The sequence below is a fragment of the Columba livia genome, chromosome 16, assembly GCF_036013475.1.
Source record: "Columba livia isolate bColLiv1 breed racing homer chromosome 16, bColLiv1.pat.W.v2, whole genome shotgun sequence".
Taxonomy (NCBI): domain Eukaryota; kingdom Metazoa; phylum Chordata; class Aves; order Columbiformes; family Columbidae; genus Columba; species Columba livia.
In genome coordinates this window covers 6681319-6708270 of record NC_088617.1, presented here as the reverse complement: position 1 = coordinate 6708270, position 26952 = coordinate 6681319, and the positions used below count along the sequence as shown (strand labels likewise).

Genomic DNA, 26952 nt, shown 5'->3' with positions numbered 1-26952 from the left:
TTCCCAGCATCGCAGCAATTCGGCGCCTTTTAGTGTCACAGCTGGCAGTTTGGGACAAGGTTTAACGAAACTTGAGCTCAGTGATGCTCAGAGGCAGAAGAGCATCCCTGTAAGAGCTTTCCTGACTGTGCATCAGCAGCAAGAACGTAACAGACCCCCGGGGGGTCCTGGCCCCTCCCTCCTCACGCTGAGTCCTGCACTGGGGCACAGACCCCCCATCGCCTCCATCCCCCCACCCCACAAACGCAGCCGCGGGCTCGGGAGCGGCCATTGCCCTGCTGGCTGTGTGACCAGGACACAAGGCTGAACCCGGCTTGGGGAAGGGTCCCAGGCCCCTGCAATGGGTTCGCTCTGCTGTGTCCCCTGGGGGAAGGAGGAAACGTGACCCCAAAGCACAGGATCCTCGGTGTCCCCTCTCACCCGGTGGGACAAGGGGCTGGAGCAGGACCAGGGGCAGCCCCAGGGCTTCACTGGGGCCGTACAGGTGACACTGGGACAAGTCCTGCTGGGGAGCGCGTGCTGGGCTGAAGCACGAGGGTTCTGTGCTTACCTCCCTCCAGCGCATTTCCATCACATGTAGAATTAACCTCTCCAGGACTCGATCCCCAGGAAGCCGCGCGGGTCCCCACGGGCACAGGATCAGGTGTGCGCTGCCTCAGGCCCCACCTGGGCTCCCAAACCAGTCTCGTACCAGCCTTCCTCTCACCTTTGCTTCTGTCTCTCCACCGGCAACACCAGGAGCAAAGCCAGTCTCCGATGATGGGGGCTGCCTGGGAAAGGGATGTTTTAACTGCAGACAGACAGATCTCCACTGCGGCCCCTTCCCCAGCACCCCGCAATCATTTCTCACCGCCTGGTAACACAGCTTGTATTCACACCCCACGTACCTGCCACGGTGGTGTCGTGTGAAGGTCTTTAATGCTCAAAAACTGCTGGGGGCTCCTTGGGAGGGGGCGGACGGGAGCGGCCGCAGGGACCCCGAGCCCACCCGCACCCCCAGAGCCACCACGGGCCCCCCAGGGACAGCAGGACATCGCCCAGGTCCCCCAGCCCCACGCAGACCCCGCTGCACTGCGTCCCTCCGACCCTCCTCCCCTCGGGAGATCCAGCAAAGAAGAAGCCGACGCGCGTTTCTGCGTTGAAAACATTTATTTTACAACAGTGGTTTCAGATAACTTAGCAATCTTTATTTTAGTTTATATTCAGACATACAAGACACAAATTACCATGCTAAAACATAAAATAATTCCTTCTGCCCTAACTGCGTGTATGTACAGGAGCTCAGTAGTATCGAGTGTTACAATCCACAGAGTTCAGACAGCCACATCTACTTACATACAATTCAAAGTATGGTCCTTTAGTAACATAACAAAATATATATATGTCTATATTATAATTGCTTTTCAGATGCATTTATACTTCAATTGTGGTTTCTTTTTTTTAACTTTTGTTTCACCCCCCACCCCGAGTTGCAGTACAGTGCAAATGCAAAACGCGGTTCCCTCCCGGCGCCCGCAGCTCCCAAAGGCTTCGTACAGAGGCCAACGCAACCAAACCCCGCCACGAATTACTGAGTTCAGGGCCTTGCTCACATGCAAAATGAATATAAACCGCCTTGGATGTCTGCGATAACACAACCCACCCAGCCCCAGGAAGGCGGGGACAGGCGGAAGGACAGAAGGACGGAATGACGGTGATCAGCGTCCCGGAGAGGAAACGTCAAGCGTTTGGAACTTGGCAAACCTCAGAGTCCGTCTACCGTGACGGACACAAACACAACTTAGACGTGTCAGCGACAAAGGAATCCCCCAGTACTGCCACATTTCTGCCGTGAAGCACAAAAGCCCGTGTTTTGGGTGAAAGGCCTGAGGAGGCTCTGCCCGGGGCAACCAGACACGGTTTGGTGGTACTTACATGTCCCCTGTGCCTGTACACAGATCCTGCCTAACTTCAGCTTTATGACTCGTAGTAACTCCAACTCCTTATGAATCTGACCTGCAAACGCTGTAAATTGAGTCACCGGGTCGTGCAAACAGGACACACCATTTAAGCGCCACCTCACTGGCGCGAGGAGGGCAGAGCTCGGTCACTTTTCCTTTCCCAACAGCATTTCCACCTCTACTGCCCACTCCTTTATACAACAGGATCCTCCCACCCTTTCTGCCATCAGTGATTTAACCTGACAGATGCCGTTGGGGTTTTTCCTGCAGCTGAAAGGAAGCGGCACAATCCTGGACACACAAAACTCACACGTCCCGCTTGTCTGGCTGGGAATTCATAGCAGTACTTGGAGCCACACTTCATGGTTTTGCCACCGAAGGAAAAACAGCAGCAAGTACGAGGTGCACACCTGTTGTATAAATATATACATATGTGCATATATACATACAAACACACACGACGTTGCACCCCAAAGCCACAGTGCGGGTCGGGAGCTGGCTCTGGGAGCTCACCGAGTCCCGCTTTGGAGAGCACAACGTGGTGAGAACTACTATCGGGAAAAGAAAAACCCAAATCTACGTGCTCTGATCCACCTCTAGCGATGAGCGCATCAACCGCCTGTCAAACACCCCACGGACCAGCCCATGCAAACCCCATTTCTCCAGAGAAAACCCTGGTCCTGCTGCGGAGGAAAGCAGAGCAGGGACAGCCCAGCTCGCACAATTCGAATAATGGCAACATTTTTGGAAAGGTACAACAAGCAACCCCTGCCAGACTGGAGTGAACCCCACAGCTGGCTGTGGGGACAGGGACAAGACACCAGCACTGGGAAATGAATGGCCGTTTTGTACAAGAGCTTCTTCTACACATATACATATATATAAAACCACCAGAAATTCCCAGCAGCTGCCCTTTGAACAGCAAAATCAACTGTGCATGTAATGCTGGCACTGGATTTCCAAACAAAGGTTCGTCCTCCAGATTTATGGCACCTGGCACGTGCCAACGCCACACACAGCTTCCCTCACACGGTTTCTTCTGGTATAGAGAGCGTCTTCCTCCACGGAAACACGGATTTCGGTCTTGCTGAGTCCGGACGACACGTCGGCCGCCCAGCCCGGCACAGAGCTCGGTGCTCGCAGGACCCGAACACCGAGATGTCCTGCACTTGGTTAGCTACCGGTTATGTTTCTCTCCAGATATTTTAAGCAGTTGTTGGTGTAATGATACAGCTACAAACTAGATGATTTCCACTATGATACAGAGAAGCGGCATCGAATGATTAAGCGTGTTAAGTTTATACCGACCTGATGCTATGAACACCTGTACTGAGGCAGGGAGGACGTTTCAGTGCTCTAAGATTAATGCAGATTTAAACAGCATCCAGAATTATTAACGCAAGGCAGGGGCTGGAGGAGGCAAATGCCACCCTGACCTCCTCGCATGGGTCTCCTGTTAAACATGACGCCGACATCCAGATGCATCGGGTGGGAAAAACCTGCAGCATAACCACATTTCCTGAATTATCTGGAAATGCCAAGAACACCAAAGGGCACCGGACAGACAAAGGGCACAAACTAGTTGAGAAAAGCGGGTCCCTCTCTCAAGGAGTGCAAGAAATGCTCTGATATAACCCCCCAAAGCACACGGGTGTCCCTCCACACCAGATGACACAACCGCTTTGGGGACAGGAATGTCACTGCTGTCAGGCTCCTGCCCTGGTGACTCCTTTAGCATTCACAGGGTGACACAAAAGGGTCTGAAAACCCAATTCCCTCCACCTCCCTATTTCTCTGTCCTGCTCGAGCCTTCCCCCTCCTCAGCGGGTCCTTCTGCTCACCCCAACCTCCAACAGCATCACATTTTAACAACACCATGAGCACTAATATCTAAAGCAGTTTAAAAATATTACAAATATAAAAATAAGACTGAAAAGGTAACATGGTCCTAAAACATCACTGCGTGGGACCGGCAGAGATCTAGACCCTATCAGACGCCACTGAGGTTGACATAAACCCATTTATATACAGATAAATATTTAAGAATTTCCTACAAACAGCACTAACAAAATGAAACTGGCATTTACAGGGTGCAACGCCCCTTCCTTCACTGGGAGTGAAGCGGACAACTGGCTGTATGTACGACAGTGCTCGGGGATTCCTCCATCCCCAGGAGGACGAGGGGTCCAGCACCAGCATCTCCTCCTGCCACGGCTCCCGAGGGACCGACCAGCTCGGGAACGGAGCCAGTGGCCACTGACAGCAGCCAGAAGCTCTCCAGATCGGATCCTCCCCGCCAGGAGAAGCTGCGAGTGCCAAGGAAAGTGGTGCTGAAGAGGCTCGATGGGCTGGATGGAGGTGTTCTCAGGCAACCAGTAAAAAAGTGATAGAAATTGTAAGAAACTAAGAAAAAAACTGAAAGCTCAAGTTTTAATTCTGGCAACACACTGAACAGAGAGCGACGGGGCCGAGGTTCGAGTGCGGAAGGAAACATTCTGCAGGTCAGGCCGTGCTCAGGGCTGCTCGCCGACCTCCACAGGTTCAACCATCGTTTCCAACACAGCTTCGCGTTCGCTAGGGTTCGACTTGGTCATTTCCAAGCGCAACACACGTTATCGCGGGACACTCCTGTGCCTTCCCCACGAGAGCACAAAATACGCGGGCAACAAGCTGCTTGTCTGTCAACTACACAGGTTTTGGTTTAAAGAAGCAACGTTGAAACTGCCTTCTTATATAGTGCAAGAAAAAACACATTAATACACGATCTTAAATTCAGAGATTCTAGAGTGACATGGAAAAACTCTAAGACTTTCAATCCCCATGAACATTCACCTAACAAAGCGTTTTCCCGTCATTCCTGTACTGGGATCTCAGCGTAGTTTCCCTCGTCGCACCCAACACGCGGCTCTGGCACGTAACAGAGCACGGAGTCACTTACTGCTCACACACACCCGCAGACACAGCGACGAGAGCAGTCTGGCTCAAACTCACGCCTTGCTAAGCCAAGAACTAAACCAGCAAATTTACCCTTGATAAAAACACAGACAACAGTGCCATCTCTAATCCGCGTCCGCCTTCCATTCCGATGTCGGGGCATCCCCGGAGTCACAACCTTTCTAGTTCAGTTGAAGTAGCCCAGAGGGGTTAAGAAATAAGATTATTATTCCAAACTTAAGACAGACAACCAGCATCAGGGGGGTCACAGCTGCTCAGCAGTGGAGCAACACCCGAAACAAGCGGCTTTGTGTCACCCGTCCAGCTGCACACAGGGACACAGGAACGACAAACGACAGCACAAGGGAAACGGCCTCTTCCTCATCCCACCAAGTCCCCCGATCAACTGCGCTCATTTACAAAGCCAAAAAAATAATCCCCTAATACTTATTGTATTTCTTTTTACCAAGCAGATAATTTGCGCAGGTAAGGGCAATTTTAACCAGGGAGTTTTATGGGGAGAAAACCCAGACATTCGAGCATATTCCAGGGTGCAATTCAACATCACCAACAGGCTCCAGGCAGAATCTGCCAACATGACGCTATTTTTTTTATGCCTAAAAATTGCTTTTTATTCCAAGGGGTCAAACAAACACTTTAATTAAATAAGGACCTCGCACCAAATCACACACGACTGTCCTCAAGCCACCCAAGAGACTTTTCCAGACAGAAAAGGTTAAAAAAGCATCTTCCACTAAACCACCAAGTCCCAGGTCTAAAAGGACGATTGATGAGGAAGAAGTGATTTAACTGAAAAAGTAACATTTCTGTTTAAATTTCTGGGACCTGAGGAGGTTTCACAAGCTCATTTGCAATGAGCTCACGTGCAGGCACCGAACGAGTGCTGGTACCGACAGCTACAGGGAGATCTGATTTTACCAACACCCCTCACTTCTCATTGAGTTCAAAACATTTTCTTCTACCCAGCACGTTTAACACGGTTTCATGTCCGATTTTATGCGCTCCATCATTTCCAGCTCATGCAAAAATAGCGTGAAAACAGATTCAGAGCGGTTCTCTGGCAGAGTCCCCTTCATTTTCCTACGGTTTCCTCACAGATCAACAGTGATTTACCTTCAAAGCAAACACCGGGTGGGAGCTGCAAATAGCCTCACCAAAAATAGGTGAAAAGATACAAAGGACAGTAGAGGCGATGCGATATAAAACCATAAAGATCAAACTCAAGTAGGCTGCAATTAACTGCTCAAAGTACCGAGTGTAGGTTCTCTGGTAGCTGTTCTAGATCCTGACTTTGCACCATCCAAAGCAAGATTATTAACAACAAAATGTACCAGCAGCTGCCTAAAACGCGTTTTTAACAGTTACATCTCAACAAACCACAGTCTCCAGAGCAGTGTTTGAACATGATTTGGTTTCAGAGTAGTACAGGAAACCTTTCCCATAGTTGTTCTGAAGGAAAAGAAAAACACTGGTGTAAACAAGTCTAAGTGCAAGACAATGTGCAAATTATACAATATAAACACAAAGGTGTTTTGCTCTTAAAATTCCATTTAAGTACTCCGCAAACAAGGTCATGAGAAAAGTAAAGGGCTAGTGTACCATAAAAGCTTTAAAAACAGACATGTAATACCCCATTTGTCTATTAGAACCTCGAATTCTTAGAACAAATTTTTTAAAATCAGTATATTTTTGGCATTTTGGCTGTTGCCAGCTGTCTGCATTTTACTCGCTCAGTGAAAACCAGTTACGCAGTTTGACTTGAGACTCTTGCACATTCAAAAAAAGCTGCACTATTTGGTCTTTAGCATTTCAGGAAAATGACTGAACTCAAACCAAAGCGGAATTGTGCTCGACGTTACAATCCCACCGTCACAACCAAACGAGCCCGTTCACCGTTGGTTTTGCGGCAAACTGCAGTTTGCGGTTACACTGTCACACGTAAAGAGCTGTTCATCAATTCTCTGTTCAAAGATTGGAAACTCTCCCTTTGTCAAGGTAGATTTACTTAAGCTGCAAACTAGCATTAGAGACAACGCCAGCTCTGCAGGACTGGCAGTTTTTGGTTTTTGGCTTTGTAAACTTGCTTAGATAACAATGCAGGAATAGAAGGAGGAATAAAAGAACTGGTTTGTTGCACTCAAATGAAAATCATGAACTTTTAAAGGTCTCCAACAGCTCAGCTGTAAGAACAACGGTGGCTTCTGTGAAACTTTTTGGATCTCATTTTTAGGCCAGTACCACTGCTTAAAATGCAGAATGTCTCCATCACACTTATATTGTGACAACTCAATACGTTACACCACAGACATTTAATGTAACTTCATACATGCTATAAAAAAATAGGGGAACAAAAAAAAAAGGAAACAAATAAGACCGTAGCTAAACTGCTTTAAATACTGCATGCTACAGCACTTCACGTATCGTCAAGATACGACACTGAAAGGTGACAAAAGGCTGAAGGGATTACAAAATATTGTCGGCAGGTTGGAAAGCTGCCTTCTTACTGTGGCAGAATTATTCCCCCTCCCCATTCTCTACTTCTAATGTTCATGATTCTAGTGTTGAGTTGGCCATGTATTTTTTTTTTAATCCGTTCTAATGACAGTGTTTCCTTAACTTAATTAAATCCATCGGTGTGGTAGCTGGGGTGCGAGTCAGCTGTGAGCTGGGTCGTCTCTGTGGCTGATGCTGGCTGTATCACAATAGGTGCGTCTGAGGCCTCTGAAAAGCGAAGACAAAAGCCTTAGTGTGCCAAGGATAACAAAAAAAGCATCGTATGTTTTGGTAAGTGCGAGTTACATCTCCCTACAACACTCTGATAATACCATTTTACACCCCTCTGAGAGCACAATGTTAATTTACTGTTTTTCAGCCTGCACATGATAGCGTTTTTGTATTTCCTTCTTCACATAAGAGCAGCTTGTCCTCCCTCACCATTCAGCGACAGCCATTAAAAACGTGATCACAGCACACACAAGGCTCTACAATTTTTTTAGATTACCAGTTTCATTCTACAGAAATAGCATTATACCTTCAGGAGGGGTATTCGATACAGCTCCTGGGGCAGCAGTCCCGTCTCCTTTGTGCCTGATGCAGCCACAGCGGCTGCCCCGACGCTCCCTGTCCCCTCCGCACCCACACGTCTGTGGCTGGTACGGGACTCAGTGACACGGGAAGGAAGCGCAGTGATTGTGACCAGCTCTGGAGCTGACCCCGCGTCCAGTGAAGACCCTCTGGGAGTTTTCAGCTCTGGCGTCAGCATTACCCACGTAGCTCCTGTACCACAGCTATTCCCTCTCCACCATCTACAGCCTGAGACCTGCGCTGATCTCTGCAAAGCTGGTGCTGCTCCCCAACCGGCGCTGGGTCAGAGAATGATGGTCATTCTAGATACCTCACCACAGTGTTTTTTACCTACCCCTTTCATCTGACTGCAACTGTGCCTCCAAATCCTCTGGAGAGACGTAGTACTCCTGCTCTTCGCCCTCGGGAGGTTTGGGTTTACACTTCCCGCAGCAGCAGTTACAGCAGCAGCAGAGGCAGCAGCAGCAGTAGCAGCCCGTGATGATCCCGCAGAGCGCAAACAAGGCCTGCAGAGGACAGAGGACAAGGGAACTCTCACCACCTGCGCCTACCAGGCCGTGACCACTCAGTCTGAGACCCATGGGAAACCAGAGAGCAAAAATACAGCAATGCAGAGACAGGACTTACTGGCTCCAGTATGATACTCCATCACCGAGATAGATTTAAAAACATGCGCAAAACTGGCTATGGTTCCCAACATTTTACACCGAGGTGAACGCTGCCAACCTGGCTTACTTGAAGAACTTTATGTCTAAGTGGACTATTCTGCTACATCAGGAAGAACATACAGGTCTAAGAAGTGTATCTGTATTAATACCCAGAGGTACGGTAGTTCAGGACAGACTGTAGTGTGTATCAACGACCCTGGTGAGGATTTACGCCGGCTCGTTGATGTGCAGGTCAGGATGTCCCTGCAGCAGGGCCGGGAGCTGCCCAAGGCTGTCGGCACGGCTGCAGAGCTCACCGTGCCGAAACCCGGGTGCCACCTGCACCCGAGCAAGGCGGCTCAAAGCGAGGTGCTTATCACCGGGTGCTTATCGCAGACACAACGGGCAAAATTTACATTTTCATACGGAACACTGTGTAATTGTTTGAAAAAATGTCATTTCAAAATCAGCAAACCAGCACGGTGATAGAACTATTCCCTCACTGGGGGGAATCAAGAGATGGAGACAATGCTGGCAAAGGGTAGAAAAATGAACCCATGAAATGAAATGCCAAGACTGGGAACAGTTTTTAATCAGCCCTAAAGCACCATAAACATCATCATGTCACTAAATAAGTAAGTTGGTGCAGCTACGGTTTCATATTCCAGTTTCCCAGTCACACTGTCTTTTACGTATTATTTTCTGTGCAAGCAGACTGCAAACAGATGAACTGCAAAAGCGTGGACAATTTCAGTATGAGAAATGCGTAACATACAGGCTTTTTGCACTTTTGAGTAAGTGTGGTGATTTAAAACCAAAGACAATTATGAAATGGAGACCTTTAGGAGTTTTAAACGCCAATCCAGAGTAACTTCTCTTTGCACTTGTATTTACCTTCGCCCACCAGCTGGACAGCACGAAGTACGTGTTCACATTTTCTTCACCGAACTGCTCTGCTACATAGAGACCCAGAGACCCATACTTATCATAAATGTTTCGCTTTGTGGCATCGGTCAATATCGCGTGTGCATTATTGATCTCTTTAAACTTTTCTGCTGCCTCTGGATTATCAGGGTTTTTATCAGGATGATATTTCAACGCAAGTTTCCTGCAGAACGAAAAAAAGATTGTTATAGATTAAAAAATGGGATTTATTTTTTTTATTCCACAGCCTGTCAAGTCGAGGGAGACTTTCAAGTCCCAGTTGGTTTCCTTAATCTCTGATTCACCTTCCCTGATGATTCTTCCTTAGGTGATAACAAAAGGCTGCAGCGCTGTTTGCCTTAGTTCACAGGATTGACTTCAGACTGCGGGATTTGGCCCTCAGAAATCCAAGAGAAAAAAGAAAGATATTGAAGAAAAGTACTACTTTTTTACCCCTCTAGCAATTTCCACCAGTAAGTTTTGCTCCTGCTAAAGCAAAGACCAAGCTAACAGGAAAAAAAGACACCGCAAGTGTAAGATACAGTACCAAAGAAGAAATAAAAGCAAGCTGCCACAGTGTCTGAGCACAAAAATAGAAGAGACAATCACTTGTGGTTAATTCGCCAATTCCTGTGCAGGAACAAAGTACTTTTCAGTAGAATAGAAAGAGCTTCAGAGTTTCGAGATATCAGGAAATCGCAACATAAGCCCCTAATCATGCCGGATCTCTCACAGTTCACGGCCCCTGGAGGTCTCTGAACGCAGCACCAAAAACCACATGCAGCACTGATAACTTTGACAGTTCTGATGTGGCCCAGGCTATTTATAGAAATAACTGGCCAAACACCTCCTTATATTAAGAAAAAATGCAGTTTTGACATTTGAGCTCCCAAATAGAAAAATCACACAGAAATGTAAGCTAACAGCTTTGCTCCACCAAAAACGGTGCTTGTCCTCCTACAGAAAACTACCACAAAGTCCGGTATGTGACAAATACACCGGAAGCCTGCAGATTTTTACACGACAGCTTTGAGTGAGGAAATATTTAGGGAAACATAAAGATTTGTATAAGCCCACATTTGGATGGGCATGCAAGTGTATCCCAGCATTGAAAAAAATAAATGGAGTGTGCATTTGAAACACTCAGAGTGTAAATGATGCTGATTGAGGAAATAACACCTAGGGGTGTTGCTGATGCTGCAGCCTCAGAGACCACTGAAATAATCACAGTTTTTATAATTAGAGAGAAGTCATATAAACCTGCAAAGGGCTTAGCTATTATTTCCCAGTTACTAAGACTGGAAGATCACTGATTCAAACTTCCACTTGAGGGTTTTAGGAAGACACAGCTAATTTTTGAGAGTCTGTGGATTCAATTTAGTCAGAGATTTCACCATGTAGTTCCCATCCGTATTAAAATGGGACTTTGAAAGGGAAAAGTTCTGGTGCATGTTAAAGACTAGAAGTAAAATGTTCCAACAAGAGTATCCTCAAGTGCAGATCACTGCTGACCCCTAGTGCCATGTTCAATATATTGCCACTTATCCAACAGTACAAGACAGTTGCTCATTCTCAGGGTAAAGAAGCAATTGCATTTAAGTAGATTTTGTGGGAATGTGGAAAACGAGCATGTTAAAGGACTCTCTTTTGGCTTTGTTTGGTCAATGCAGAGCCACTTCATACACGTAACTCTAAGAAAATGAAGTAAAAAATATTGTATTTTAAAATAGAAATTCCGCATAAAGAGTTTTGAATGAATTTTTAGAAAAAAGTAATTGCTGACACTAGTTTTTGTCGTTATTTGTATCTTTAATCTGTACCTCACTGTGCTAGAACTGGAAATGATGGACAAAAGGGCAACACTGTCCGTGTGTGGTCTCTGTAAGTCAGACATAGGGCTACGTAACAAGAGGATTTTAACTGATCACACCATCTCCAAACTCCGTTCAACTTCAGATAAAGACCTTTCAGAATGATACTGCATATTGGAGAATTTAACTTACTAGAGACGAGATGTAAAAATTTAACAGCACTTACATACAACGTCCAGGCAGGTTTTCAAATCAATTTCAGCAAGAAACAACCATGTTTCACCTGTTATTCTCATGTGATTTTTTTGCAAAAGGTTTAAATAAACCAACTTGAGCCTACATGTAAATGTACCTGTTGAAGACAATTGAGGCTATTTGTGCTGTCGGGCACAGGTGTAAAACGTGAACCTTTACCTGTAGGACTTTTTGATATCATCTGAAGTGGCGTTCTTGTCCAAGCCCAGCACGTGGTACAAGGATTCTCCAGAGGTTGAGAGCGAGCGTTGCCTCTGGTCTGCCATGGCGGACTAACCTGAAAGGAGAACCAGCCCCTGCCAAGACAAAATGAATAAGAAATGCTTAAACAAAGAAGAACACAGACCTCACTCATGGAATCAGCCTCAAACTGGAGTTTCCATGTGAAAAATCATCTTTTATTAGGTTTAAACGTGCTTTGAAAAGAAAAGGCTCTTAACATATGTGGAAGCTAAGTTACAAAGCTCAGTGGTTTACCAGTGAAAACAATGATTCCATTTTCAGCACAGCACTGGGCACCCTGGAATCACTCCTGGACATACTGGACTCCGTTCTTTCCAGAAACCCACGACCAACAGCCCAGGTACAACTATAGACATGTACTACATACACAGCCCTAAAGCTACTGCATCTTCTTTCTTAGTCTTAACATTAAGATAATTTATTTGTGATAATATCTACATAAACAGTCTGACAACAGATGCCTTGTCATTACCATGAGGCTGCCTTTTTGCACCACGCTTGCATAGGGGTGACTCACTTGCATTTTGAATTGCAGACATTCACATTTAAAAAAAAACACACCAAACCTCCAGCACTGCCCAAAACCACAGCCTCCCATCTCATCGCTGACACCAGGTCCAGCAGAATCCTTTAGATAAACCCAGTGTGACTCCGCATCCTGCTATGAGCAAGGGAACACCTGCCCACCGCGAGACCTCCCACCTCATAAATTAAAGTCATGGCTCAAACATTTAACACTTGTTTGAGTTTAAAATCACACTACTTGAACACAAATGAACCTCCTGCTCCAAACTGCAATGTGAAGGCCGCAGGGGCGTCCCCCGGGCCATGGCGGGGGTAGATGCGCTTGTGTCCGTCACGTCCCGAGCAGATTAGCATTTGCAGAATGGCCGCAAGGATGAGCATCAAAGAGGAGACTATTGGCTATTTTTGGATTATGTCATTACAGTTGGCCTACACCAGATTACGTAGCCTTTGAAAAAGATATTTAAAGCATCAGACTTTTCTAATTTAACCCTTTCTCTTACATAACGATGTTAATAACTCCAAGGCTACCTGACAGAAATACTCTCATACTTGCACTGCCCGGTTCTTGCTGCGACCTCATAGTGCCACAAAATCACAGTTCCATCGATTGTAGGCAGAAACGGACACAGACTTTACAACTTTCTTGCTCACCCCAGAGCCCACCATCAACTACTTTTCTGCATCTGGCCCCTCCAATTTTATATTAGATTAATGCTGGGCACTGTGTCCAGTTTTGTGGACTGGAATACACCAGCTAATCATCTCATTTCTCTCTTTGGCAGCTCAGGTAAGTTTAATTAAAGGTTACCTGATAAGGAAGCTATAAAGGTATTGCCTCAAACAATGGGGCATTATGAACATTTGTGTTGTTTAAAGGTCTGTAGTTCTATTTAGGCGTAACAAGTTTCCTTCAACACCAGTTCAACAGGCCCCTGGTGCACAGATGCTGCAGATCGCAGGTATACACTACGTTCTGCTTTGTAAAAGCTCCACCATTAAATTAGGGCAAATTTGCTTAATAAAAATAAATTCAATATGATCCAGATGATGTCTGTCAGTCTGCAGGCTGCCTGTCACCAACACAGACAGGCAGAGGAGTAAAATTCCAACCTGCTGCAATCTGTTGTCACTTCATCCTGAACAGTTCAGGGTCTCTGGAGTTCGGTTTAATGGGGTGTGTGCATTTACTTTTCAAAACCTATATGAACGGACAAAACTGGTCTGGGCAAAAGCAGAGAGGACAAGGTGGTCACGGGGATTCATGTGGGAAGTTTCTTACTTAAGGGAACAGAAGAGTCTTATTACTAAGAACACAACCTCTGGCTTTTCAAATGGACAATAAAGGTGCAAGTTATTCAAGCTCAGAGCACTTCAGAAACCAGTATCTACCCTACTGTTTTTGCAGGTGGCTCTAATTCACGGGACTGAAAGCTGCTCTGTATTTTTTAAAGGGTGTATTCAGCAGCTGCTGGTATTCCACCCAAGCAGGATGCCCCGAGGAGGTTTCTCTCAGAACTCCCAAGAAAGGTAATCCCTGGATTACACAGCACCGCTTTTAACCATCTGTGTCCCAGAATATCCTGGGCAGCCAGCCTGCCCAGAACATGCAATGGTTTTCAGCAGGACCAGGTAACTATAATTGGTACAACCATGATGAAAAGATGTAGATTAAACCCGGTAGGTTCTGTGGAACCCAGCCTTAACATTTTAAACACATCGGTGGTAAACTGGACCTTAGAAAGACAAATTTTCTCTCTAGCTTTCCAAAAGAATGCTATCAAGTTTCATGAAACTGGTGATATCTTGGTTTCTGCCAGGTCTGCTGACCCTTTTATAAGTTGTATTTAACTCATTAAAATGGCAAACTATTATTACAGCCATGAAAAATTAATAGTTCTCTGACATTTTAGGGAATTAAACACTCGCTGGACACCCCAGTGAACCCCAGCAGCAGAAAGGTGAAACAATCTTGCATCAAAATACCACTGCGGCAGGACACTGGGGTACAATCTGCAACAGAATTTTCATTTTCTTAATACTTGTTCTGTATTTTCTGTAAGTATAAGTTACTATATTAAAAACCAGAATCACCCGCTGAACGCACATGCCAACACACAGACCTTTACACACGTGCTGCTCACAACAACCTCAGTGAAGTGTTTTATCTTCAGTGTAGGGAATCTGGATGTTAACAGCTGTTCCAGAAAGTGAATGCCACTGTAATGGACAAAATCCACCACCTCCTGACTGGTAAAGGGTCCTTACCCACCAGAGACAGGACAACGGAGAGTCATTACCCTTAACGGATACTCTCTGTCCAAATTGAACGAGTCTGGTTGAAACCAGAAGAACAAAACAGCTTCTGAGTCCTTCTGCACACCATCGGTAACACGGAGAACTGAGACATCCCCAAAGGGGCAGGTAGGAAACAATGGGAACGAGAAATGGATGTTTCGCCAGCTCTTACAAAGTTATGTCTAGCTGATGCTTTATTACACGACTTCAGGAAGCACAGGGTATTTTGGGAAATATTCGCATTCCACAAATCTTCTCTTTTTACTGACTATGGTAAAATACAACATCAGTTTAATCTAAGAGGACTAGTTTTTCAGAGATGTCCAGTGCAGCAGACTAGCTGCAGGTGTTAAGATAAATTACTCAATCTCAACCAGTATTCACTAGGAAAAGTCTAATAAAAACACCAAGCCAGAAACACTTTAGTAAATATTGATTTATCCCCAAAACAAAATAGCACCGCTGGCCTCCGCCTCCTGCCCGTGTGTCTCAGATTCATTTAGAGCCATTCTCACAATCTGGTATTTTTCTACAGTGAAAATTATATCCATCGAGAATGATATCCAAGATCGTACTATCAAGAAAAATACGAGGTGTTTTAAGCTTGGCTTTGTGAGGTACTAGAGATGTCTGTAAGAATCTTTGACCTTTGTTTCCTCAGCATTATTTTGTGTTTAAATGAGTGGATTTCATTTGACTTCAAGAAATTAAATAGTACAGTACTTACCTGGTATCTAGTTCCAATATCCTCAGGCAAGTGGTAAGAGCCTCCACACGCCTCCAAAACTGAATCTCCTAACGACAAAACAGAAGCAAATAATTTGTTCACCAACTCATCTCTTCAGGGCTCATTGCAAAGTTATCATCACATTATTTCGTTACAATGGTCAGTTGGCATCCCAGAATATTTATAAAAGTCTGCATTTATGTATTTTCACGATGCTTTCACTCAAATATCCCCTCGACATGAAAGTCCAGAATAAAACAGAAGTATTTTTGCTGTTCAAAATATTTTATACTACAGTAAGTCTCCACAACGTAAACACTTATCTTTAGAATTGATTAGCTGTCAAAGCGGGTTACAAGCATCATAAAGAATAGATTCCAGGGCTCTCTGCTTCTATCTGTAGCTTCAGCCTCTTTTCCCAAACCTTTTACCATACGAAAGACCCACTCATGTCTGAACTCAAGATACCGGTCGCACAGGAACGCTAACAACCATTATTTAAGACTTTGGCCCTTTTCAGCCGAGGCGTTGGTGAGCTATCTGTGCTTAGCACACGAGAAGCGTGTTCTCCAAGGCTGGGTAATCTGTGATGTTGTCAGAGAGGCTCCCAAAGCAGCTTAAGCCGGCGCGGAGCAGCAGAGTGGCCGTGCGGAACCGCAGCGGCAGGCAGGACAAACCAATGGCGTTTTTAAAGAATTTCAATAGAAAAGCAGTACTGTCCGCACGGTGCCTTTCTTCAGGAGGCCTGAGCAGCGCTGTCGCTGAGATGAAGATGTGCAAGCACGCGGAGCAGCCAAATGTCGCAACACCGTCCCTAAGGCCACTCCACCCCGCATCGAAACGCCCGATTTATGGATTTCCACGGATGGAAATCCGGGAACGAAACGGGACAAGAAGGCAAAGTCCAACTGTACTTTGGAGATTTGATTCTACCCCATTGCCTTCAACAAAATGAGCCACCTGCTAAAGTCAGCACGTAATGGAATAAATGAAGATACGATGATGTGTGGATAGAAGCTTCACATAGTTCAAATGCAAGATTCCGGCCCAGGCCTCATCAAAACTCCTAAGAGAAGTCTTTATTTTTTATAGCACACATATACAATTCCCAGCCAAGTACAGAACTCAGAATATACAGAAAAGCATTGTTTTCATATTAATACGGATGCAAGCAGCAACATTTTCTTCAGTCTCTCAACGATGCCAATGCAGGATTTCACTAAGGGCAGAAAGCCTGATTTACACCTGGAGATAACTGAACAAGGCCAAAATAAAATCCAAAGGAAACAGCTACTTACAAAAACCAAAGCACACGAGAAACCCATGTGTCTATTTGGCGTGACCCAGCACGCCAAACTGGGGTTCTACCCCCTGCTTTCTGGGAATTCCAATGTGGTGACTCAGGAATGTGTTGATCTGCCCATCCAATCCCATTATTCAGGCAGATCCACTGACCCAGAGCTCGACACGACAGCCTGCTCGGAACGACGGACAAACATCTCCCTCCTTACGACAGGACGTTCACAGCACGAAAACAAAGGAGAGAAAAATGGAAGGAGGGATGTTGGAAAAGAAACATTAGCATTTAAAAAAAATCAAGATGAATGGATATTACCCACTCTCAAAAAACACAACTCAAAGAAAAAATGTCTGGGGGAAGGAAGAAGTAATTGTTTAAGAGGCAGAGAACACACATATAAGTATGAAATCAGAAGAAAAGGTTGAAGAATGACGAAGATAAAAGCATGCACAGCTACACAAATGGAAACTAAACTCAGCAACACATTAAAACGGTGACAAGTTTTGCAACACAAATGAAGAACACGCTTAGGAAGTTTGCCTGTTCCGTCAGTGTTTTGCTTGCACCAGGAACCTCATATGACCTGCAAACATGAATCTGGTTTGTCCAATATTATATTTCTCTAACCAAAGGATCTAAACTACCTTTTCCTTACAGAAATCAGACATGTTCTCCGATCTGTTCTTTTGGATAAAAAGCATTTCTGTTTCTTCAGTCGACCCCAACCTCCTCTGCCCGATGCAGAACCGTTTTCATTAACAGTTCTATTGACAGAACTGCCATCATCCTGCAGCTGCTGCTGACAAAGACACAAGTATCTTCAGGGCACCTCGCTTCATAATCCAGCTCCACCATACACCTGAGCTATATCATCAAGTACCTAAAGAATTAGTGCTGCAATTAAGGCAAATAGAATAAATAAATAGGCAAAACAGAAACTTCCGAGTCTTTATTTCCACACCCTTACTTGCTCATGTCACTCACAAAATGAACCAGTACTGGAGAAATCATGTGAAAACGCTGATGGTAAAGCAAACTGGTTAATAAGTGCTCTCAGAAAACTACTATTTTAAAGGACTTCTCGTGAACATTCCTCTCGCTGTCTTGGGACAGTAATTTTTAACCTGTTAATTGAAGCACTATCACTTACCACTTAAACAAGCACCTAAGAGTGAATGTTTTTGTGTTGCTTTACATATATATATATATATATATATATATATGTATACACACATCAGAGCACAAAAGCCTTTTAGCTACATTTTGCTTTTAAGTCTGTGGCCCTTCAGTAAAGGCCACGTGAGAAATCTGTCCACACAAACATCCTGTTTAAACACATAAATCCTGATGTAAAGCAAACACAGTATCCATGGAATTCATTCCAATGCATACATCTTTCTCCCAGAAAAAAAGAACTTTACTAAGGCCAAATTCATTGGCCTTGGGAACAGAAGACAGGCCTCCAACAGTGAAGACTGACGTTAAAATCTTCATTAAATTGAGGGGTTTTTAAAAAAACAGCAACGCAGAGCTTTTAAATAAATGAAATCTGGGACAACAGAACTTCTCTGCTAAATTCAAGTCTAAATTGCCATAACATCTGTTATTAATGTTCCGCTGAAACTTGTGACAAACTTAACTACAGTGATACAGGTGTTGTTTCTCTAATGAGCTTTGCAGATTAAAATTTAGCCATTTAAGTCTGATTGAGCAGCCTGTTGGAAAGGCTTGTGACCTTGTACCCTACACAAGAGTCAGATTCAAACCTGCCAAAGAGGGGTTTCCATAGTAAAGGAGGAAAAATATATAAAGTATTAGATCTACATTTTCTATCCTTAACCCTGAGTGTTTTAGTGGATTCCATACTGGGATTTCATTGCTCCATTTAATGCATCACCAAAATTACATTCTTGTTTATGGCACTACAGTAGTTTATATGGCGGAGTGAAAGTGTCACCAGCTGCTCACGGGTCTAAAAAACCTGCAGCTGCTTCTCAGGTATTTTAAAATGTAGGATAAAACAGCTGCCCTGTTTGCTTGCCTCGTTATTGCTCTTAATCGTTTTTCTATCTAAATCTACGCAGCGTGTGAACGGCTGTAACTACTCATGGCATATCTAAAAATCCGTTTTCTTCTAATTGCTTAACTGTATTTCCCCAGTTCTTGTGGACAGCGGGAGGAGATTTCACCATTTCGTTATTTCACTTCTCCACTGAAACTGCGGAGAAAGGAACATTCTAATTTCCTTCTATAAAGAACAGAAAACATGGGCTTCTACCACACAAAGACTTATTAGATCACAGAGAAACAAAAGCAAAACCAGCACAACAGATTTGTCTTCTTTTCAGGTACAACTGAATAATAAAAAGAAATGGAAAAAAAAACAACCAACCAACACCCCATAAAACAACAAACCACAAGGGGATGAGTTTCGCACCTGCCCCATTCAAATCCCCGGCACAAGGACATGTAGAAGCACAGAGGAAGGCTTAAGATTTTCACAATAAAATGTGAACTGACCAGCACAAGCCTGTATAATTCAAGCTTTCACTTCTTGTTTTAGCAGGAAAATACAACAAGAATCCTTTTCTTCTGAAGGGTGGGGAATGCTGGAGGGGTATGTACCTTTATTGGAAACATTTTTGTTTCATTTTGGGCCAACTAAACCAGAGCCCAGGTCCAGAGTTAAACAAACTCAGCAGAAAGCACCTTGGACAGATGACACATTTATTCCCTAGAGATCAAACCCAGGTTTAAAATAGCAGCGAAGAAAGTCACTACCAATCCACTGCTAATGTCACCATATTCTAACACACCAAGAATCTATTCACCAGTGTACAACCCACACCTTTGGGTCGCTCTGGATTGCGAGGTGCTCAGGACCCATAACCTCGTACTAAGAGGCTGTCTCACCCGGCTCCTTTGGCCAGAAACATCCAAATAAATCACAAGGCCAGACTAAAAGCGGTTTTAGTTTAAACTGACATTTTCTTGCAGGAGATAAACTTGTATTTTCTAACTACACAGTGCGGTTTCACCAACAAAAAGATTTATTTTATACTGCTCTTCCAGAAACACACTGGTATTTATTTCTACTGTTCTCTCCCTCTGCATATGTTTAATCTGCAAACTATGTGATGCAGTATGTTCACAGTTCTGCCATTCAGTCTGGCAATGGTATTTCATGGCTGCTTGGGAAAAAAAAAAAGCCCATAATTTAGAAATAATAAGGCAACTGAGAATGGTATTTGTCCTACTGATTTTCCCACTAACTCCCTAGTGATTAACAAGAAAAGACGCAGCTTGAGTTCCAGACTGTAACCTCGGTTTACAGACCTGGTACTTAAGGAAAACCCATGTTCTAGACTTTAATTGTAACTGAGTTTTCTAATACTATAATTGGGATAAGAAATAGAACATCTAAACACTTATAGATTCTATAATGCAAGTTTTCAGGCTGGAGTGGCACTTCTGAGGACTTAGAACAACAAGGCCACTGTTACACTGAGGCGTAAATTCAATCACTGCCATTCCCAACGCACGTGCCGTTTCCTTTCAGTGTAAAGGACAGAATTATCAGAATTATCACCTTTAGCCTTTTTTACTACCTCAAGCAATAACTGAAAAAGTCAGAAAACCCAGTGGTTTTGTGACTGTGATGCTTTTATTCCTCCCTCTGATCTCAACCAACCTTATACATCTACACATTTGAACAGCCTCAAAACAGCAAGGAAGGAAGAGTGACAGTCATCACAGATAACTTTCAGCCTGCAAGAGGGACTGACTGGGCTTTATTCAGAAGATGTCAACAGGACAAGTCACTGGAAGAAATGTGGTTTTAAGATAAGATGCAGGAAACTGTGGTAAGGAGCTGCACATCACAGGACAACACAGAAGTTTTCATCATCCAACGTATGTTTCATTTCAGGACCCGTAATAAAAAGTCGATTGCTGACCCTCTTATCCAAACCCCCCAGTGAAACAGTGAGGTCCACTTGGAAAATTATAACCGTGCACCTTCCCAAAACTTTTTTATTAACTCCGCTCGCCTCATTTTCCTAAGGTAATTGTGAACAGCAAACATTGTGGCAAAGCAATTTTCAAAAGTGCAACCAGAAATTGGGAGCTTTGTAGGAAAAGAGTGAGACAGTTATCAAGGAAGATAAATACTTTCACTAATTACCGCCCAGACAACATATTTCTGTTCGCTACGCATTTATTTTGCTGTGTGACAAAAACAGGCTACTCCAAGCAAGAACATCCCTCCCAGCACCAACGTTGGGGCCTTCAAAGTACAACTGACCGATGAGCGATTTGTCAAACCAAACCCCGATGATGACGGGAATGTTTCTAATGAAAAGACACAGCTCATCGGCTATTTTTCTTTCACCACTCAGGTACCAGGATAACTCTGGTCCCTGATGGACCTGAACTAGAGCAGAACTTAAAAAAACAATAACGTACTGCTTCAGTTCCCTGTGCAGACACCAGATGATTTCACAAGGATCCCAGATGCCCTTTGTAAAGGCACATGAAGACCCATTAATTTTATCTCCCTTCCACCCGCTGTTATCACAGCGCCATGTGTCCCCCCAAAACACAGTTACCCCGGTACCTGAATGAGATATTAACACCCATTTTGTGCACTGACCGCTCTTCTCGTGCTTCTAAATACTAAAAGCAGGAGCACCAACCTTCGCGCTGGCATCATGGCTACACAGGAGAAAAATTCAGACATTTCTTAACATATTTTTTTTCAAATTGCCTTACTTACATACAACCAACTAACAATAGATGTGACGTGAAATTATAAATATCGCTTTGGTGCAATCTAGTCTTGGCAGAATGAATTTCCTGAACTTGGCATCTTCCAGATTGCTGCAGACACTGTCACTGGGAACTGCCACAAAAATGTCCAAGTGAGGCCTCCCGAGTCCTCTCCACAAGATCCTTTAAACCTCATTACACTTCTTACAGTCACTGTTCCCAAATCCTCCTGCCACGAGAAGCAGATTCATAAGGACAATTCATTAATGCCCCACTCCAGGCAAACATCTGTATTACACACCGTGCATTGAACCATCACACAGAACCACAAACTATTGCTGAGCATAAATAAGATTGCTAAGATATCACCACCACAGTAACAGAAAATCCTGTTCGGATATAAAAATATGTAATGACACACGGAAGGGAAAAGAATATTTTTGTTTGAAACACAGCCAAAAATGTAAAGACATAAAAGGGGAAAAGCAAATGGAAAACCTGTGCAAGTTTGCAACTGAATGTTTGGCTGCTGTAATGACATCAGTAAACTCTGGACTGCAAAACATTAGCAACATATAGTTCCTATATATTTACTTTTCCTAAGGATTGTCTTGTAAAAGCCACAAATGTTCCAGGATCCCAGCGCTGCCACCCAACACAACTCAGTGAGGATTGAGAAGCCCTGGGCAAAACAGCAGGAGCAGGATGGGGTACGTCAGCGCTCCTGAGCTCTTACCACTTTATTTAATTTTATTTAACTTATTTAATTACTTATTTCTGATTTTAGGTGTCATACCAACCTGTCCCCACTGGTATCAGGTACTGCCCAGCGCTGCAGTCAGATCTAAAGAACTGGTTACTTGCATCATTCATCTGGCAGAAGCCATCAGCCCACCACAAAAGTACCAGTTAATGAAAGCATACTCATGTCATAAAAAAATAAAGGTTCCTTAGCACTTTGGTGTGAGGCAACTGATGGCACTGGGTTTTTTGTCTGCTCAACCGTTTACCCCAAAAAGTTGAGATTGTGATACTGAAGGACATTAAAATGACAAAAATCCCAACAATCTTTCATCGAAAACCTCTGTACTCGTTACAAAATACTTGAGCAGATTATGAAAGAGGAGATGGCAGCTGATAATTTGAAGTTCCTTGGGCTCGGGAGGCTCGCTCTGCTCGCGCAGGAGCCGCCGTGCACCACGAACCTTCGGGTTTCTGCTACCGAGGGATGCACAAAAGGGCAAAAAACGTGCTGAAATTCTACGGTTGGCCCTACAAGGTGCTGGCACTGGAAGCGTCTCAGCGCCGCTGAAGAAGGCAGAAAAGGACTCTAAAAAGGCACGTTTGAGTGCAATGCAGATACAAGGTGAGTGCAATTAGGAGAAGTTGCCGGGACATAAGAAATCTGAGCACAAGCCAAACCCATCTTATTCATGTTCTCCCGAGAAAATGCACTAGACACACAACAATGCACTAGAAACCCCACAATAATTATTATTATTTAGCTATTCCATGCACACATACACAAACTGTTACTATGTTGGTAGCTACTATCACTTCATTAAAAATATCTAAACAATGTTTTGAGAAGCGTTTGTTCTGGAATGTGGTTCTTTTATATCAGTTTACTCTGCCCGAAAAGGAAACAAAGTGCCTCCAAAGCTAAAACACGTTCCTTCTACCAACTGTGCTTCGTATGGTTTTATTGCACAACGAAATACTTTAACTGAACTCCTAAGGAAACGTTATGATATAGAATGCTGGGTGGGATACTGGTGCTCAGCCCTATGTATAAGCTCCGCAGAAAAGTTCTGCCAATCTCTTCCCTCCCTAAACATATAGAAAAAAATATTTATCTAGTTATTAACATTAATGATGCTTTCAATAGAGAAAATACTGGCAAACTGATGAAAAGAGGGAAATGCAGCAATCATCATGGGCCAGCTACAGTCCTGTTATCACGTCATTTAACAGATCTGCAGAACCACCTCTCGTTCTTCAATGGTGCCCACTGCCCCAGAGAGGATATTCCAGCAACTGAAATCATAAATCAAAAAGTCATATCAGCGGCTTTCACATTTAGCCTAAAACGTGACTTCTTAGGTAATCCAGTTAGGTTTACATTAGTATTCACTATCAAAACAGTGAAACACAGGCAAAACCCCTTCCTGAAGCTCACAAAGAGAAGAAATACGATTATTAAGAGAGGAAATATGATGATTAACAGCACCATTGCTGACAGAGAGCACCTCCCAAACAGCATAACCTGCACATTGGGCCAAAAGGCTCAAAAATCATCAGTCACACCGTTAGGTTCCAAGTCATATTCTGGTGCTGCTCAATTTTCTCCCCAAATACAATGATCCCAGGACCTCCGCTGACCTGCCAGATGCCTTCAGAGGGCACGATCAGAGAAGCTGGTCCGTACCACAGCTGGATTTCCATCGCTGCTCCCATCACGGGCTGCAAAACAAGGGCCTGGAAGGTCCGACCACCTCGGGCAACTTCACAACCCAAGTCAGGTCGGTGACGGGGCCACCTCGGCCACAAACCACCTCCACTTATTGCAATGGAGCCACAAGACCAGGGACACCGACCAGTGCCCAACCAGGTGGCAGATCGACGGGCCTTTGGGAAACATTGAGCGCTTACGCTTTTTGGGAATGGTCAACATGGATATAAGGTCTCCACTAGGAGACAAGACACTGATAAAGATGGTTAAATATAGCACAGGGCTGCGCTGTGAGGCTGGGAAACCTCTGCTTGGGTTTTTGAGCCTACAGCCTGCAATTTATCAATACATCGAAAATTCACCACGTCGCAGCATCTCTCCTTTCATTTAAACGCCAGGGACAATCACCAACATGAAATAAAAGAGGGAGGGAAAGAAGCGTTTGTTTACGCTTATAAGAAGCTGTTTGACTGGAAATCTTGTCTCCAAACTCGGGGTTATCCCCAAAGCAGATTCTGCAGGGCCAGCATCATCACAAGCTCCTCCAAAGTTAGAGCACCACGAGAAAACCACAGGAAGCTGCTCAATAACAATAAACTTCTTTTCATCCTACACTCTATATATTAAAGCCAATTTCTCTTTGACTCCAGCTTTTGCTTCCCCTCTTCTCCCTCCCAGAGCACAGCGTACTTGAATTATTAGAGCTAATTCATTAATGCAAATGAATTTGGCATCTATTTATCAGGATCTCTTAGATTAGGACTCTACCATTTTATATCAAAAGCAAACCAAAACGCAAACTGCGATCCTAAGCGGCCTGAAACCAACAGACGCCTTAGAACTGGAAAACGCCCCTACCGAAAAAGCGGTCAGAAGAATAAATTCCACTGAAAGGTGGCTGCTGCTATTCAAGAATTTAAATAGGTACAAGCCTGGCACATTTCAAGAGGAAATCCTTTACGTTCACACACTTGAAAGCTTAATTTACCCAAAGAAAGGGGTGAACCAGCACCCGTCAGCCACTGGGTGAGTGCGGCCTACAAGTTCTGCTTCAACAGCAGCAAACTCGGATGGTGTTTAAACACACACCGAACGTTTCCAGTTCCTTCAGACAAGCCGGCGGGATGGCACTACGCAGACGTCAGCCAGCAGAACTGTATTACTTCATACCCGTGTAAGACGATGTACCCAATTTATGCCATTTTTTAAAGCTTTACTGCAGGAGGGAAAATATTAAGCACACACGGCTCTACAGGAGCATCTCGCAGCACATGGAAATGAAAACCCCGATAAAAACAAACCGAAAAAAGATAAAAACGTTTGTCTTTCTGTGTCATACAGATGGCTTTCACCTTGCTCTCCAAGGGAGAATCGGCTCCACCAGACCAGTGTAATATGCTCCGGTAATAAAAGTCAGCGGCATTGTGTCACTGTGCGTGTAACACCAGATATTGATAAGGCACAAAAGCAGAGCGAGGCGTTATCAGGGGATTCGCTGTCTCCGTTTCATCCAGTTCCGTTCGGTATCACCACAACTGCCTGACTGGAATTCTTAATTCAGGAACCAGAAGACACCGCACAAATAAATAGAATTATGCTGCCTTTGCAAGTTTCCCATTAGAAAGGCTGGATTTACTTCCCTTTGCTAATACGTCAGTCATTAAGCACATCATAATCTGAGCGGGTAGAAATCATTTTTTTTTTAATTAAGCAGAAGAACGTAAGGGAAGCAAAACCCATCCCAGATCCCTCCAGCGAAAACCAGTCATGGTGAATCACGGCTCGCACACCACACAAATGACTTTCATTTAGAATTCACCTTTCCAAGCCTTTTCTTTGGGTTTTTTCCCCCTCAATCTCCACGGCCCCGAGGCCCCCGAACCGCCGCGGAGCAGCCGCGAGTGGGCGGCGGGAGGAGCGGGGCTCACCGGGCCGGGCCCGGGAGGGGGTCACTGCGGGGCGGGCAGGAGCACCGCACCCCCAGGGGCTCCCCGCCCCGCCTCACCCCAAAACCCCCCTCCGCGCCCCCCGTTCCCCGCTCGCCCCCCCGCCGGCAGCACCAGCTCCATCTTGGCCTCCCCCCGCGGGCCGGGCCCGCTGCGGCCCAGCCCCGCCGGCTCACCTGCGGCCCCGCGGGCGGGCGGGGGCCGGGCAGCCCCGGGGCGGGGGCGGCCCCACGGGGCAGGGCGGCTCCTCCCGGCGTCCAAGCGGCCCCCCAGTCGAGGCGGCCTCGCCTCAGCCGCTGCCACCGCCGCCGCCAGACACCGAGCGGGACCCGGCGACGGGCGGGGGAAGGGCCGGCGCACCGCGCCTGCGCACCGCCGGTACGCACCGCCTCCGCCCCCGCGGCCTGCGGGGACGCGCCCGCAGCGCGGTGCGCGCGTCCGGGGGTGCGCGGAGCGCGCAACGTGGGAGTGGAGGGGGTGGTGTGGGGTTGGCCGAAAGAGCGGGTAGCAAAAATGAAACTTCCCTGACCGGGAATCGAACCCGGGCCGCGGCGGTGAGAGCGCCGAATCCTAACCACTAGACCACCAGGGAGCGATGCAAAAGACTATCGCGCGTTGCTCTTCGCGCGCTGCCGCCGGGACGGAACTGCAGCGAGACCAGTGAACCGTGTCTGAGCTGCAGACACAGAACCATAGAATGTAGAATCGTTTTGGTTGGAAGAGACCCTCAAGATCATCGAGCCCAACCGTTACCCCAGCACTGGCTCTAACCCATGTTCCTGAGAACCTCATCTCTGCGTCTTTTACCTCCTCGGTCTCTGAACTGCCTGAAAGGAGCTTGGAGCCAGGGGGGTCGGGCTCTGCTCCCCAGGAACAAGCGACAGGAGCAGAGGAAACGGCCTTAAGTTGCGCCAGGGGAGGCTGAGGTTGGATCTTGGGAACAATTTCTTCCCCAAAGGGCTGTTGGGCATTGGAACAGGCTGCCCAGGGCAGTGCTGGAGTCACCATCCCTGGAGGGCTGAACAGACGCGGAGATGAGGTTCTCAGGGATGTGGGTAGTGCCAGGGTGGGGGTTTGC

General features: G+C 45.5%; 1 protein-coding gene and 1 non-coding gene across 2 annotated transcripts; both read right to left on the bottom strand.

Moving 5' to 3' along the window:
* Window positions 1-1130: 1130 nt before the first annotated feature.
* On the bottom strand, window positions 1131-26224 carry DNAJC5 (DnaJ heat shock protein family (Hsp40) member C5). Its single transcript, XM_065032268.1, has 6 exons — window positions 26051-26224; window positions 15410-15477; window positions 11776-11912; window positions 9521-9734; window positions 8314-8485; window positions 1131-7616 (listed from the first exon to the last, which is right to left on the bottom strand). The coding sequence occupies exons 3-6, from the start codon at window positions 11880-11882 to the stop codon at window positions 7513-7515; spliced, it is 597 nt and encodes a 198-aa protein (XP_064888340.1). The 5' UTR covers window positions 11883-11912; window positions 15410-15477; window positions 26051-26224; the 3' UTR covers window positions 1131-7512.
* Window positions 26225-26394: 170 nt separating this feature from the next.
* On the bottom strand, window positions 26395-26466 carry TRNAE-CUC (transfer RNA glutamic acid (anticodon CUC)). Its single transcript has one exon. It is a non-coding gene; the product is annotated as a tRNA-Glu (tRNA).
* Window positions 26467-26952: the final 486 nt, after the last annotated feature.

Coding starts and splice junctions, on each gene's coding strand:
- DNAJC5 (XM_065032268.1), bottom strand. CDS start 11,882: ATGGCAGACCAGAGGCAACGCTCGCTCTCAACCTCTGGAGAATCCTTG. Junction 9,735..11,775: donor GATATCAAAAAGTCCTACAG/GTAAAGGTTCAC, acceptor TTCGTTCTGCAG/GAAACTTGCGTTGAAATATC. Junction 7,617..8,313: donor GTTGCAGTCAGATGAAAGGG/GTAGGTAAAAAA, acceptor TTCGCTTTTCAG/AGGCCTCAGACGCACCTATT.